Source organism: Anser brachyrhynchus (assembly GCF_964034855.1).
Source record: "Anser brachyrhynchus genome assembly, chromosome: 7".
NCBI lineage: Eukaryota > Metazoa > Chordata > Aves > Anseriformes > Anatidae > Anser > Anser brachyrhynchus.
The window spans coordinates 8,194,395-8,208,741 of record NC_137701.1 but is presented as its reverse complement, the minus strand read 5'-3'; the positions used below and the strand labels follow the sequence as shown (position 1 = coordinate 8,208,741).

The window sequence follows — 14,347 nt, the reverse complement described above, 5'->3', positions numbered from 1 at the left end:
ATAACAGCCCTGCAGATGAGGGTGCTAGCAGTAAAATCAGATCTTTTGTCAATAACAGGGCTGAAAAATATGACTTAATCTGCTCTGGCCTCTCTTGGCAGAGCACGCCAGCAGGTGTGTGCAGTGGTTTTTCATGCAGGGGTTGAATGCACAAAGAACTCCATCACGAACAGTGGAAACTAACACAAGCAATTAGATGACAAGCGGTTTTATTTTGCAAAACAATCACTATACAGCAACAAATACAATTGCAAATTGGATTGAAAAACATGAACTACCTACCACCAGCCATTCAAGAAATGCCTCTTATGGTAACAGGCTCTAGAATTATCAGAAAAAACACAGGTTTGTAACAGCAGACTGTATTCCTTGAAATCCCAGCATACAGCATGTTTATTCGTTGGCTTTTTCTCTTTGCTAAAGTTGAAGTGGCTTTTATATGCTTTACTTTTCCAAGTGTGAAACTAATTTACCTTCCTGCAGTGGGAATTGCTTGAGTTGCAGCGGAAATTGCTTTAGCAACCTGATGAGAGGGTGAACTCTACACACACCTAGGCTAGATTCTACCTGCTTCGGTTTTTATAGCAAACGTGTTCTACTCTTCAAGGCATCTGCCTTTGAAGGGGCATGGGTGCTTGGGTTTCAAACGGTGTTTGGTCCAGCACGGCAAAAACTGCTGCTCACATGTAGTTGCACACAGGCTGCCTTTCGACTCCCTTTGGGTCGTGTATATAGGCAAACATCTATTTGTAAGCAGTCACGATGAGGTTACTACTGTACCTTAGCATAACACTGAATGGATAATACCATTTACTGCTGTACAGTGAAAATATACATGGCCCTGGTGGGCACAAAATTACCCTCATCAATATTAGGTTTTCCTTTACTGTTGCTGGACAGAGGTTTGCTTAACTTTGATTTCTTTTTGCTTGTGGTTACATAGGAACAGAACTCTGCAGATGGGGCAGAAGCTCCTTTTGTCTCTACAACTTCACAGACTATTAATTTGGGGCTCTCCCCTAGCCATCCAAACAGGTTTCACTGTTCCATTTATCTGGATAATCTCTGCTTTGTTACAAAGTTAGGTCTCAAACACCCAACATACCTGCTGGCTCAACATGCCTGCAAAAAGAAACACAATGGATGCAGTTTCCAGGAAGCTGGCTCTATCTTCTTTAGTGGACATTACATATTTACAAAACATTATTTTTTTAAACCAACACTCTTCTTGAGAATTTAAGATTAATATGAGCTTTTTCAGTGAACATCTAGAGTCATGTAACATAACTTTTTTTTTTTAACAGCACAAAACTCTTGATTTCTTTTACCTTCATCTAACTCCACAGCATTCTAGGATTCTTTCTATGGAAGGATGATTACGATTACAGAGGTCTTTGCCTGAATCAAGACAAGAAAGCTCATTTTAATGCATGAAATAAATGACTTGGTGGGTTACACCACTCTAACTTTGGACTCATAGGTGGATGATCTAAGCATTGTTATCTAGAGTATGTCAATTTTAAAAGCAGAATTAAAAAAAAAAGGCAAAAAACTACGAGTCACAGGTTAACACTGTTCTCACTAGCTGGTGTTCAGCTTCAGAGAAGCTGAGGTTCAGTAGTACCATAGACTCTCTCACCCACATTTGCAAAAGGCATAAAAAAAAACACTGCAAGGCTAATTTATATCGTGTGATCACAGCAATGTGATATAAATACTGTTTGATGTGTTTTCCTTGTTCTTCTTCTTCTGTCTTTTGCTCTCCTGGAAAAAATGGGAAGAGGCTTTTAAAGCACCTCTCTTGACTTGTTTCCGTGTGAATTCATACAATTAATTCTATGCAAGAGTTAACTCTATACAAATACAAGGCAGAAATCAGAACCCATTTAGCATGGTTCCAAGCTCACTGTCCTTTGTATAAAACAGCTGACTTACCAACAGTATTAGGTACTTTACAGTGTGAAAAAGCTTTTTGCAGAGCTGAAATGTCATGTGTGTGGCTGTTAGGAGTTCATTTTCAGTAAAGTTTATAGAGATTTAATAACTTTGTTTTGTCTTTGTACTGCTGTGACAGCTTAGCCAAAATCCTCATTTGGTCCACTGAAGATTTACTGCTTAGTAACTGTGCATTTACTACCTGAATTATTTGGAATCCTGTGCTATTAATTATTAGAATCCTTCTCCACAGACATAAAAATGTTCTCTATGAGTCTTTTTGGTTCAAACCCCAACACACACGCACACATACAAATTAAGGAAGAAAAAGAACAGATCAGAAGCTTCCAACACACAATGTTAACCTAATACATGTATCAAATATAGCTCAACTGACAGTGCAAAGTTTAGTTAAGAGATTTCAAAAGGAAAAGATCAATCTGCAAGAATGTAAACTGGTCATTTCATAATGTCTACTGTACATATAGTATCAGCAGATTATTATCTGCTGATGAGTAATACTACCATATTACCTTCAGTGTTCTCTTAGTGTCCATAAGACAGCGTTGGAGTTCTCGCACGTAACTCCATTAGATTGGATGTTTATATATCTCTGCCCTTTATATTTTATGCACACTTTTTCTTATACTTTTTATAGTCAATATAATCCCACTTTGCTCAGATTTTAAGATGCCCTATTTATTGATTAATCACTATGGCAACCCAGTTTAGGGAGCTCAATTTATTTATTCATGTACTATAATTTACAAGCATCTCTGTTATGCTTATCACTGTTATCTGAGTGCCTGAGTGTATACATAAGACATCACTGAAGGAGTGGAAACAACACCTTAACACTTGTTTTTGTGTTTCAACTTTAGCAAAAGAAAAAAATAAATAAATCTAACATTCACTGTTACTACAGGAGTTAAAAAAAAAAAAGCCAAACTATTTTGGATTTTTAAAAAATCCAGAATCCAAACCCAACCATCTTTGGAGACCGTTTTACAAACTTCTGGACCCCACAAAAATCGTAACTTTGTGGAAAAAAAAGAAGGGAGGGGAAGAGGGAAGGAATCATTTTTCTAGCATCACAGAAAAGACTTGCATCTGGCACTAAAACAGGGTCACGGCTTTTAGTTGTTACAGAAAGCAACTTCATGCTAAAAGTTTTCATCATTTCAAAATGTATTTTTATGAAGAGGGAAAAAAAACCCTGCTAACATCTACTTTTACATACCTAAAATTGCAACACCAAAGGGTGCAAGAGACACAGATACTGTGAATAAAGTAGAATATTCAAGTATATGAGGAGGGTGTATCACAAATGACCACAGAGAAATATATATATCTATAATACTGTATTAAACAGATGGAAAGGATGTGAAACTGGTGGTGCGTACACAAATCTAGCCGCTTAACCAACTTTCTAATCAGACACAAGTCCATTGGGGTGGAAGTGCTTGCTTCCAGTAGCTTTTTTACGTCACTTCCCCAAGCATTGTTCAAATGTTTTCAACTACTAGTTTTAGTTATTAGTTAAATAATTTATTGGCTTTTCAGCTATACACTGACATAATTACCCAGGTCCAAAAAAAAAAAAAAGTTAATAACTTAATTCAACTTTTGTTCTACTTATTTATACAAAATAACACTTTTTTTTTTTAATTAAACTTGAATTTCTCTATATGCCCTTCCTTCTGGTAAGCAGACTCTTAATCTAACCTGTAATAACTTACAATGGGCAACTTTTTTTTTCTTTTTCCCCCATCTATCAACAGAACAGCAAAATGAGCAACTTGGGATATTAACAAGGCTCTTTAGAAAGAGGTGGATGGCCTTCAGGCACATGAAAGGTAAAAATGCATTTTATCATAGTACGGTACTCCATGCAAGACAGAGCAGAGCAACAATAATTGTCCAATGTAACATACTGCAGTTGTATACCCATATAAAGCCAGTGTCTTCCTGTTGTAAATGGAGATCAGGCCAATTTCTGCATCTATTTAATTATTTTTTTCTTTTTTTTTCTTTTTGTTTTTTTTTTTTAACTGTATGATAACTACAAGTCTTGGGATGTGACTTAGTTTTAGACATGGTAAAGAATGAATGTAACACCTGCTCTGAGCCCATTCTTGCCAAGAGCTCATGCCTAAATATTATTACTTCATACAATGCAAAATGAGCAAATTCATAAGCCCTGCTTAGCAAGGGCTGCCGTGACATCTTCAGCGAGGGTAGCAAGCTGGGGCGATTCAAGCAGGTTGATGCTTCCAGAGGATGAGACGTTGCTGAGTCTGCGTGGTGAAGCCACGCTGGACCTGCCTGGTGACTGCGTGATGATCTCAGCCCCGTGATCAACACGGGCTTTAGCGTGCTCTCTGAAGTTTAGTTTCTGGCTGTCAATCTGTTCCAGGAAAGCAAAGAATTTAATGTGTTATATATTCACAACATTTTCTCATTATAGATTATCATTTGGGTCTGCTTTTGTTTATTTTTAAGAACTCTTAAAAGGATTGAAGCTTCTTCAGTCCCTAGAAGGACTGAAACTGAAGATTTTTTTACCTTGTTTAATGCATAACTGGCTCACTATGTTACATCCTCTCTTACTATTTCTGTCTCTCATGGATGGTCTAATGAGCAATACCACTGTTCTTAGCTGTATGAATTTAATAGACATTTTATGGGCACTGTGATTTGTTTCTGAAATTTGTGTTTTCACATGCCTGTGGGGGTGATCTTACTTTCAAGATGTTTTCCTCATGTTTCACACAGCAGTCCTGATCCTCTGGGATATCCACACTATAAAATATTATATCATGCCTGTTCTATACAGCAGTCCTAAGCAAGGTTTTTCTTTAGATGGAAAGCCAGTGCACAAACTACAGAAGGTTTCACTGTAAGGTTCAAATTTATCTTAGATGTGGATGTGAGCTTGATCATTCCAAATTCCAGAGGGAGCAAATGGCATGTGAATGGGCTCGATGCAGAACAAACATTTCCTACTCAGCTTAGAGCCACCACTGAATTCACAGCTCTGGAAATTGGTAATTTCACCACAGAATTTGGGCCAGGGCAGAGTGGTAGCCTTTTCCCTGAGGGCTGTCCCCTTACCTTGACATTACCACCGCCAGGTACATGGTGGGCATTTTCAAGTGAACCAACTTTAGCCTGAGCTTTCTCTTTGAAATCCAGTTTCACGCTCTCAATTTTCACACGCCCACCTCCTACACAGAAAAAGGAAATAAAGAGTGGAATGGCTCAGGAGAAAGTCTGACATAATGCACATGGGTGCATTCAGATTAGTTCCCTTTTAGTTGGGATCTAATGATTTCAGAGAAGCACAGAATAACATGGAAAAACAGAAATTCTTTACTATGAGGGTGGTGGGGCACTGGCACAAGCTGCCCAGAGAAGCTGTAAATGCCACATCCCTGGAAGTGCTCAAGGCCAGGTTGGATGGGGCTTTGGGCAACCTGAGCTGGTGGGAGGTGTCCATGCCCATGGCAGGGGGGTTGGAATTAAATGATTTTAAGGTACCTTCCAACCCAAACCATTCTATGATTCTAAAACACTGCACGTTTAAGTAAAATATAAAATCTTCAACACATATTCAAGCTGCAAGCGTGTGCTGCAGTCCTATTGATTTTCATAGGATTTAGGCACATGCTTAAGTATTTTGCCAACTTCAGTCTGCATATCGGTATTTTATCAAACTGACATCAAGTCCCAGCAGAATCCTTCTGCATTATTTTTTTTAATCTCATCTCTGAAGTAGGTGGTCCCAGATATTTGTCTTTATACATTTAGTTAAGTAGAACATTATTTGTATTACCTAAGTGTATTTATTTTCTTTTGGACTATAAAAGAGAATGGTATCATCCATGTTTTTTCTTTCACATACAGTATTATTCTTTCCTTTGTCCCACATCCCATAAATTCCTATGTTACCTGGCTTGTGATGGATGTTCTTGAGCGAGCCACACTTGGAAGTCACATGACTCAAGTCAATCTTCTTGGTTACGATCTGTACCTGTCAAAAGCACACACAAACACAGATTACAAGAATGAAAAGAATAGAATAAATAAAGAGCCAAGGCCTGCAGAGGAAGAGCCCAGGCCCCTATAAGCGCCTGGGAAAAGGAGAGATGGTTAGTAGAAAACAGACCGTGCCACAAAGGAGGAAACACCTGGATTAATACAGCAAGATTCCTTTCCACCTAGGAAAATCACAGAGCTGGGTTAAGCTTTTCTATTAGCAAAATGAAGAGGAGGATGAAGCAGGTCAGTTTGTAGGTTCTTTTTAAAATGTTCCTGAGCCTCCTTTCAGGGCAGATGCTCCAAAGCCCTGCATGCAGCAGGATCTGCCCTGTTTGGTTCTGGTTTTGAACATGCATCCTGACAACTAGGAATATTTTGGTGACTGCTTTTTTCTTGGCCATCTGTTTCATATTTTTCTCCAGCTAAACAGAGTATGCATTTCAGCTCAATCTGCTGCAGAGGGCCTGGTGAATCTACAAATGCGACTCCTGCAGCTGCACCTGAGCTGGTGCTCAGTCACCGGGAGTAGTGGCACTGCACTGCTCAGCCAGGCAGCAACACAGGCACCCTCCGTCTTTCTGCAGCACTGTGCCCTGCACTGCCGTGGCTGCACTGAACCCAGCTTGGGAACAGCTACAGCAAGGCTCCTGCTTTGCTCCCAGGTATGGCTGTGTTAGCAGGCCTTAAGAAGCTGCAGCCCTTCCAGGCCAGGCCACGCAGGAGCTCAAAGGTGACTGCAATGCCACTGGTTTGCTCTTCTATCTGAGGAGGTAGCTCAAATCCTCCTTATGCTATTCCAGTGTGACTGCTGGATCGCACCCTGAGCAACCTCAGCTGGTTATACTGCAATAATGCTGCAGTATTAGCACGCAGCACGCTAACTGATCACGCCCATTCTCTGAGCTTTCTTTGTCCTCATGTTTTCTTTCTTTTCTCTCTCTCTGATGACTGTACGTAACCGACAAGGTTAGCTGAGGAAGGACTGACATGCTGGAGGATGTCCAACTGTGAGCTAGAGTGTCTTTTTGGAAAAGACTTTCTCAGGCCACTCGTATGAAAGGCACTGAACCATTTTGGCTCACACTAGACTTTTACTGACAGCATCTTTGGGGATTTAGAGATAACCAAACTTTTTAATTTTCTTTTCCTGGCCAAGTCCTGGAAATGTGTAGTGCTCTGTGGAGGAAGATCAGAAGGCCACCACTGCAAACACAGGGCTCACATGGCTACCAGACCAGACTCACATGTGAAACAGCAGTAAGAAGGAAAATAGTGCTCAGAGGAAGGGAGACGGGGGGGGGGGGGCTGGCTGTGCAAGGTGGGTCACCACAGTGGAGATGCCTGCTCACAGGCTGTCTGTGCTACTTACATTTCCTCCCCCCGCAGAATGTTTGATGTTATCTCTGGAACCACACCGGGACTGAATATCGCTAAAATCGATCTTCTTGTTTAAAATCCTAACCTAAAAGGAATCGGAGGTAACTTACTATATATAATACACACACTCCATCGGGGTGCAGGACAAGGGAGCCAGAGTAATTTTGCCTCCTGCTGTGACTCCTTCTTCTGACACTTGTATTGAAATGTGAGAAAGTCAGTCACACCAATCTCTGTGCTTAGGATGTTAACGCAGCATATGCTCTTTTTCTACCTCATGAAATGGTAGTTAAATGCAAAGGGGAGAGTTTTTATACGGAGAGATGAGAGGTGGCTTTTCCCTGAAAAGCTCAAAGAATTCCTTACTTGCCTGGACATAGTCCTTGGAAAGCCTATTATAGGCTCTCTAAAGTGATGGCCAGTGTTCCTGCTGAACTGGACACGAGAAGATGGAAACCCTCTTTCTCACAGCTCAGCACTCCAGCCTTCAGTGCAGCAATCTGAGATCCAGCCAGCTCAGGCACTGGCTGAAATCCTGAGGTATCTCACTCCTCCTTCTGTCACACAGCCCTAACAGTGACTGCGTTCACACAACAGACCTCTGATCTCAGTGTGTCTCATTAAAGGTGACCGACAAGTGGATTAAAATGAAGTCAGGGCTCACTGCTGCTCTCTCTCCACTGTCTTCTACCAAAGGGCAGTGCAGAAAACAACAACACCTGGACACTTCAAGCTGCAGCCCCTGTTTCTTGATTCACAGCACTGCCTGTACTATATGGTGGCCTCAACAACTTTCTGGTGCTAGCAGCATTGTGCCTCTCCTCCCCCATGGACTTGGTTTTTGGCAGAAATGCCACCTGACTTTCCCTTGATGGTGCCAGCCTCCCTTACAGATGCCAGAAGCCTGCATTTCTTCTGTGTCACCTTAGTCACGGAGGCACTGCAGGCATATGACAGTGCCTGGAGGGAACTCTGTGAAGGACAGGCCAAGCCACGCTGTCCCACACTTGACCCCCACATCAAACCAGTCCCTCCACCTAGCAGATCTCAGGTGCCGCCAACGCTTGTGCTCCCAGGGAACGATGTGCTGCTGGGTGGCAGTTACCAGGAGGCAGAGGCACCTGGGCACACACCCAGGTGACACCACCTCCAGGCTCTTGTCTGAGCAAGGGCAGGGGATTGTGCTCACCTGCATTAGACTTTGCAGGTATGAGAGTAGGATTTCTAGCCAGGGCTCCCCCGGCCTTCTTTGTACCAGGAGCTTTTACTTACTCAAAGAGTGCTGCTGGTGCAGCATATTCTCTTCTCTGGGTTAAATATGAGGTCATTACTCACATATTATGGTGCATTTTATTCATTCTTATCTTACTAATATGCAATATGAGTTCATACTCTCTTTCCTGTACAAGCCATATTCATTTGGGCATTATCTATTCATTATTAAATGATACTTCTATTGCCTTCAATAATATCATTTAGCACAGTTCTGTCAGCTGCTGTTTTAGGTAAAATTACAGGGACTAACTGATATGTAGGTAAGAGACAGGCACAGATATATGGGTTACCTTCTTCCTGCTTCTTACCACTCCAGAAACACAAAGCAGCTGCACACCAGCTGAAGTGCTCAGCAGGAGGAAGAAAGAACCCCATGCAGTTTCTGCCTCCTGGTTTCAGGTCCCCAAACTGCCCCAGGCTCCCTGTTAAATCTCTGAAAGAAATCACTCATTTCCTCTGTGCCTCACCTCTCCAAACTAGGAAAAGACAACCTGCCTGCCTTACAGGGACATCAGATTTTGCAGTTCTTGCAGTGTGGATAATGCCACACCTAGATGCCGAGTCAAATATCCTCTGGCACTGAGCAGCTGGAGTGCTACTCTTAACTTGCGTCCAGCAAACTCCAAGAAGAAACTTCCAGAGGGCCACCACACTTCGCAGCTAATGCAAAGGATTTCTTGACAGCAAGCTGTTCCATGGGTCCCCCTCATTACATATTATGTAACCACTACATCAGTCAAACCCTTTAGGACATTAAATGCTTCCTGGCCTAAACTGGTAAAGTTTGGTAATGGCACACTCAGCAAGGAGGGCGATAACAGCACCAGAAAGCTCCACAACTGGTAGGTCACCTTCAGCCCTTCAGAAGGGCGTCTTCAGTAGGCAAGCTGATTTCTGTCTTTCTCCCATCTGCTTAATCCATGTAAGTAAACCAATGTACACTGAAATATGAAAGGAAATGCCACTGGAGTTTTAGGCTTGTGCTTTACTTCAATACGCCATTTGTTTAAAAAACGTACCCTGGTACCATACGAGATAGGTGTCACATTAGTTACAGAGACACACATCAAATGTGCAGTCAGATCACGGTCTCAGAGAGCTTCGGGCCAGACAGAACTGGGCAAAACAGAAAGCCTCCCTAGCACTTATCTGAGCACATCTCCCTCAGCAATGGATCAGCAGCACCTCTTCACAATGGCCACAGGGATGCATTTGCTCTGAAAATGCTGACTTTGGTCATGACAAGACCTCTGTGCTGTGGACTGGGGGCCTGTAGCTTAAAAGTGAAGCCAAAGCAAGGTGATAAGCTGAGAGGGCACCTTTGATCGAGTGCCTGAAGGTTGATTTGCACCCAGAAGTCTGACAGATTACGAGTCTCATGGCCCATGGACCCAGCTAGCGGATATGCAATGGAACAATCATCTCAATTATCCTCTCTGTCTCACTGCGTGAAATGTGCCCCTGTGTAGAGGGGCCAGCAGGAGACCTATGTACCACTTATGTCCTGTGCTGAGGGCTGAAGTGAGATGAGTGATGTAGACGTGCTGGTCACCCATCACAGGCAGGAAGTACGCTGAGCCAGGGTTTTCCTCATGATCTGTTTCTCCCTTCCCTGGAATACATCGATATCCCTGCGCGTTTACATCACGACCGCCCTCTATAACTAAGCATTCTATGAACTAATTAATCCTACAGATTAATGCCTTAAACCACGTAATCCCTCCATCCTATATTCTTGAGCAAGGCCTACCCCCTCCTGCCAGCAATACCCACCCAGCTTTCTCTCAGGTCTGTTAGACTGGGCAAGCAGGAGCCAAGGTCTCTGACTGTGCAGCAGGGGCTGAGTTATTGCTGCCTTCTCCCCAGTGGCAGTGTGATGCTGAGTCTGTTTTGTATCAATCAACAACTATCACCAAACTTGGAGGGACTGCATGTGTTTGTAACCCCTGCTCCCCTGCCAGCACTATTTGAAATTGGCCAACAAGTTACAAATGAGTTGAAGATGGCTGGGACTGCCAGCCAGACAGCATGACTGCATGAGCTTTGTTTCCTTTGGGAAATCAGACTGTAAACATCAGAGGGAAAGTACCAGAGAGGGACAGGCACCATTTAGGCTAAAGAGAATCTTTGGCTTGCAAACAAAGAGCATAAACTGACTGTGAATTATTTGAAGCTGGAATCTAGAGGGAAATTTAACTATCAGAGCAGGGAGGCTCTGAACTGCCTCCCGAGGGAACAGAGCTACAAAAAGAAAATGGTAAACTTTCATGATGGCACTTGATAAAAGGAATTAAACGATGCATCTGCCTGGGATAGAGACAGCACAAATACCATGACTCACCAGGAAGGTCTCCATGTTCCTGAATGCGTATGTACATCTTGTGTGGGGGTGGAGGTGTGGTAGGGATGTACGTATAATTCTATATTCTAATATACACGCACATTAAATGAAAGATCAAGCCTGCTTGTGCTCTCATTCAGGAAAGGGAACATTTTACTTTGCATCAGGAACAGGACTGCCTTCTCTTCACACCCACTAAACATCTCAACTGGCTAATATCCTGACAGACTCCCTCATAACCCATGCACTGCCCCGCCAGTCTGAGATGAGTAAATTCTCTTCTACTGATCTGATGCTGGGTTATCAAAATATGCTGCACGGGGGCTGGATGGTAGTATTTTAATTAGAACAAGGTGAGGTTCCTCAGCATTTGTCATAACCAGGTGAAGTGAAACCACAGTGGAAAAATTAAGCCTTACAGACAATGCTGGGTTTATTCCACAAAACCACGTTGTCCACGGATAAAGCTGGCTTCTGTCTGGAGCCCTGGCAGACTGACAGCCCTTGCCCTCACTCTGGCCTCTGATGACTCCTCAGCAGTGCTCCAGAAGTGAAGCTCGGGGCAGATTGTGCCGATGGGCACACAATGCAGCCTCTCGGACTTGCACTGCTTCCAGGTCCCCAGCAGAAGTCAGCCACTGTGCTCCAGTGCCTTCTGTGCTGTTTGAAAGTTGTCTGACCAAGTGCTGGGAGATGCACGGCATTTACGGATAGGCAGCTAAGAAACCAAGTGTTGAAGATATCTTTCTCAGAGTTCACTGAGATGAGGCCTATGTTGACCTGCACACACCAGGGTAAACTTCAACTCCCTACATATAGTGGCCCGGCTAGCAATCTAAGCAGGAAGGGTCTGTGGTCTGAGGGCAATGTCTAAACTAGACCAAAAGGGATGTTTTTGGGTTAAGCTGACTGATGGGACAAGAAGCAACTCGCTGGCAATACTGATGAATCTCCTAGTGAGATATACGGCTCCCTGTGGCTGTTCACAGAAAGTGAATTTGGATTTCAAAGTCTTCATGTACAACAGCCTCCTGCTGGGGGCCTGGAGCAGGCCTCCTCTGTCAGTCCTGCATCTCTACATTCACCAGGAGCAGGAATTTGTGGAAGCATTGAGTGGAAGGCAGAGAAATGCAAGAGAGAATTTAGTTCAGCTGTGCCCCACTGCTAAAGAAATCAATGTTTGAAAACAGCTTATGAAAGACAAAGAATTAAGTTTCATTGCTGCCTCTAATCATTCAGTTCAACTTTCCCAAGAACAAGGGAAGCCCATAACTTATCAGTGTCTGGGCAGATAATCCATAAAAAAAAATCTCTCCTGTGGCTTACTGGTGCACACCAAAATGAAGATACTCAAAGAACAAACATTGAGAGGCTGATTAAATTACAGGCTCTGCATGCATTTTCCAAGAAGCTGATGATTTATATTCTCCCTGCCATGCAATTATGGTCTTTGAGAAGTTCTACCACAAACACTGAGCCTAAAGCCTTTAAAATTACTCTAGCCTGGTTCCACTTGTCATTTGAACATGCTGTGGGGCTGTGATCTTGGAAAAAGCTCCCAGACTCCTAACAACTTATCAAAGAAGGCAGGTTCCTCCTACTTAGCCCAGCATCACAGTCATTTGACACAGCTGCACCCCAGAAACTAGACATTATTTCAGTGTTTGCTCTGCTGGTTAACAAAGGGATTGAATGAGACATGAATTTGCTGTGCATAGGAAGTGAGGGTAAGGTTAACACCTGATTAGAACCAAGAAGCAGTTTTAATTGCTTCCACATCCCTGTGCTCCCAAGGACAGATGATACTACAGTTCTGATGCTCCTGGCAGAGGCTACATGTAGAGGAAAGGGAGGGGAAGGGTATTTCTTTGACCCAGCAAAGCCCCTGAAAAGAAAGTGTGTGCCCCAGACATTCCACCTCTGCACACAGAGCTTGAGATAATATTCAGCCTCTGTTACTGAATTTATTCACAAGAAGTTGCTGGTTGCACACACCAGTGAAGCTGCCAGCCTGAGCACTAGTGAAATTCAAAATAAAAGGCTGCACTGGACACTGCACGGAGAAAATGATGTACCATCCTCATCTGATTCTTAGCAAAGGGTGAGCAAAATAGGTTCATTTCTGACCTTTAAAAACATAGCTAGAGGCAGACACTGGCCACGTAGTATTTTGGCCTGAACAGCTGAACTATAAAACAATTAGAAACTGAAAATAGATACTTTCGACGAGAAGTGTCAATAAAATAAAAGAAATGCCTTGCAATCAATCATGTCTTTAGTACTTGCACAGGATAATGATGGGTGATTTACATCTCTCACTGTGAAGAACTTGCAAACTTCTTTCCTCCCATTTGCACATCACGGGATTCATCTAATTAATAAGGTGGCCACATTGATCTAGGCATGTCAGTGTAAGTAAAGGGAAGAAAAGCCATCATCAGCATTGTTATGTATAAGAGCAAAAGAAATATTTTCTGAGGGCATCTTTACTACCAAAATCTCATACTTTAAATAAATTTGAATATTTATATTATGCCCACTGATTAATATGACATATATGTTATTAATTGCCCCAAGCACATAGATTTCTGTTAGAGGATGTTTTCATATTTATCACAGAGAAAAAAAACAGATGTGATTGTCTCTTAAAGAATTAATCACTGAAATAGAAACTAATATTTTACCTTTAAATCTAACATCTAGCATGGTAAACTTTGTTCTGATTGCATGATTGTGGTAGAAATACTGAGAGGTTTTGTGTAATTGTGCTAGAAAATGCAAAGGAAAATGACCACTTCCTGTGCTGAAGAGTTTACAGTCAAGAGACAAAATCTCAATCTAACAGAGAGCTCAAGGAACTGCAAGATCCAAGGCAGATACATTTTAACAACTGCTCTGTGATCATACTTCTCACTAAATCTGGGGAGCTGATGAAATGAATGGAAAAGGAAATCGAAAGATATTCACGTACTGCAAGTAAAAAAAAATCATAGGAGCAAAATTAATTCAGCTAAAACCCATGATTCCACAGATCTCTGTTTTAGTACTGCCATAAACAAACAAAAAACCACAAATCAAAACAGATTTTGCTAGACTACAATGTTTGATCCTTAAATTTTAGAAGGAACGGTTGCTATTCATGGAAGGAGTACTGATAACCTCAGGTATCAAAAGTATCAAGGTTTTTAAATCATTTCCACAGCTTTAAGAAATGAATTCTGAGTCACAGTGCCTGGGTTTTCTTTACTCCAGCATAATGGAGAAAATTAGGCTGGTCAGTCCAAGTCAGAAAAACATCTTGTGTTTTATTTTTTTATGCAAGCTTGGTTTTCTCAAAGCTAAGCAGACCCTTAGCATTTCTTTTCCTTGTTCAAATCC

The 14,347-nt window shown here is 42.2% G+C and overlaps 1 protein-coding gene across 37 annotated transcripts in view; it reads right to left on the bottom strand.

Moving 5' to 3' along the window:
- Positions 1 to 192: 192 nt before the first annotated feature.
- MAP2 (microtubule associated protein 2) overlaps positions 193 to 14,347 on the bottom strand; it is a 197,919-nt gene continuing 183,764 nt past the window's right edge. For 20 of the 37 annotated variants that reach the window (XM_080598988.1, XM_080598991.1, XM_080598993.1 and 17 more), the window contains 4 exons: positions 7,346 to 7,438; positions 5,887 to 5,968; positions 5,050 to 5,162; positions 193 to 4,342 (listed from right to left, as the gene is read on the bottom strand). In XM_080598988.1, coding sequence (XP_080455114.1) covers positions 4,127 to 4,342; positions 5,050 to 5,162; positions 5,887 to 5,968; positions 7,346 to 7,438 — 504 coding nt within the window. In that variant the 3' untranslated portion in view covers positions 193 to 4,126. The remainder of the gene's footprint in view (positions 4,343 to 5,049; positions 5,163 to 5,886; positions 5,969 to 7,345; positions 7,439 to 14,347) is intronic. The other 17 variants (XM_080598970.1, XM_080598963.1, XM_080598962.1 and 14 more) reach the window with 1 other exon arrangement.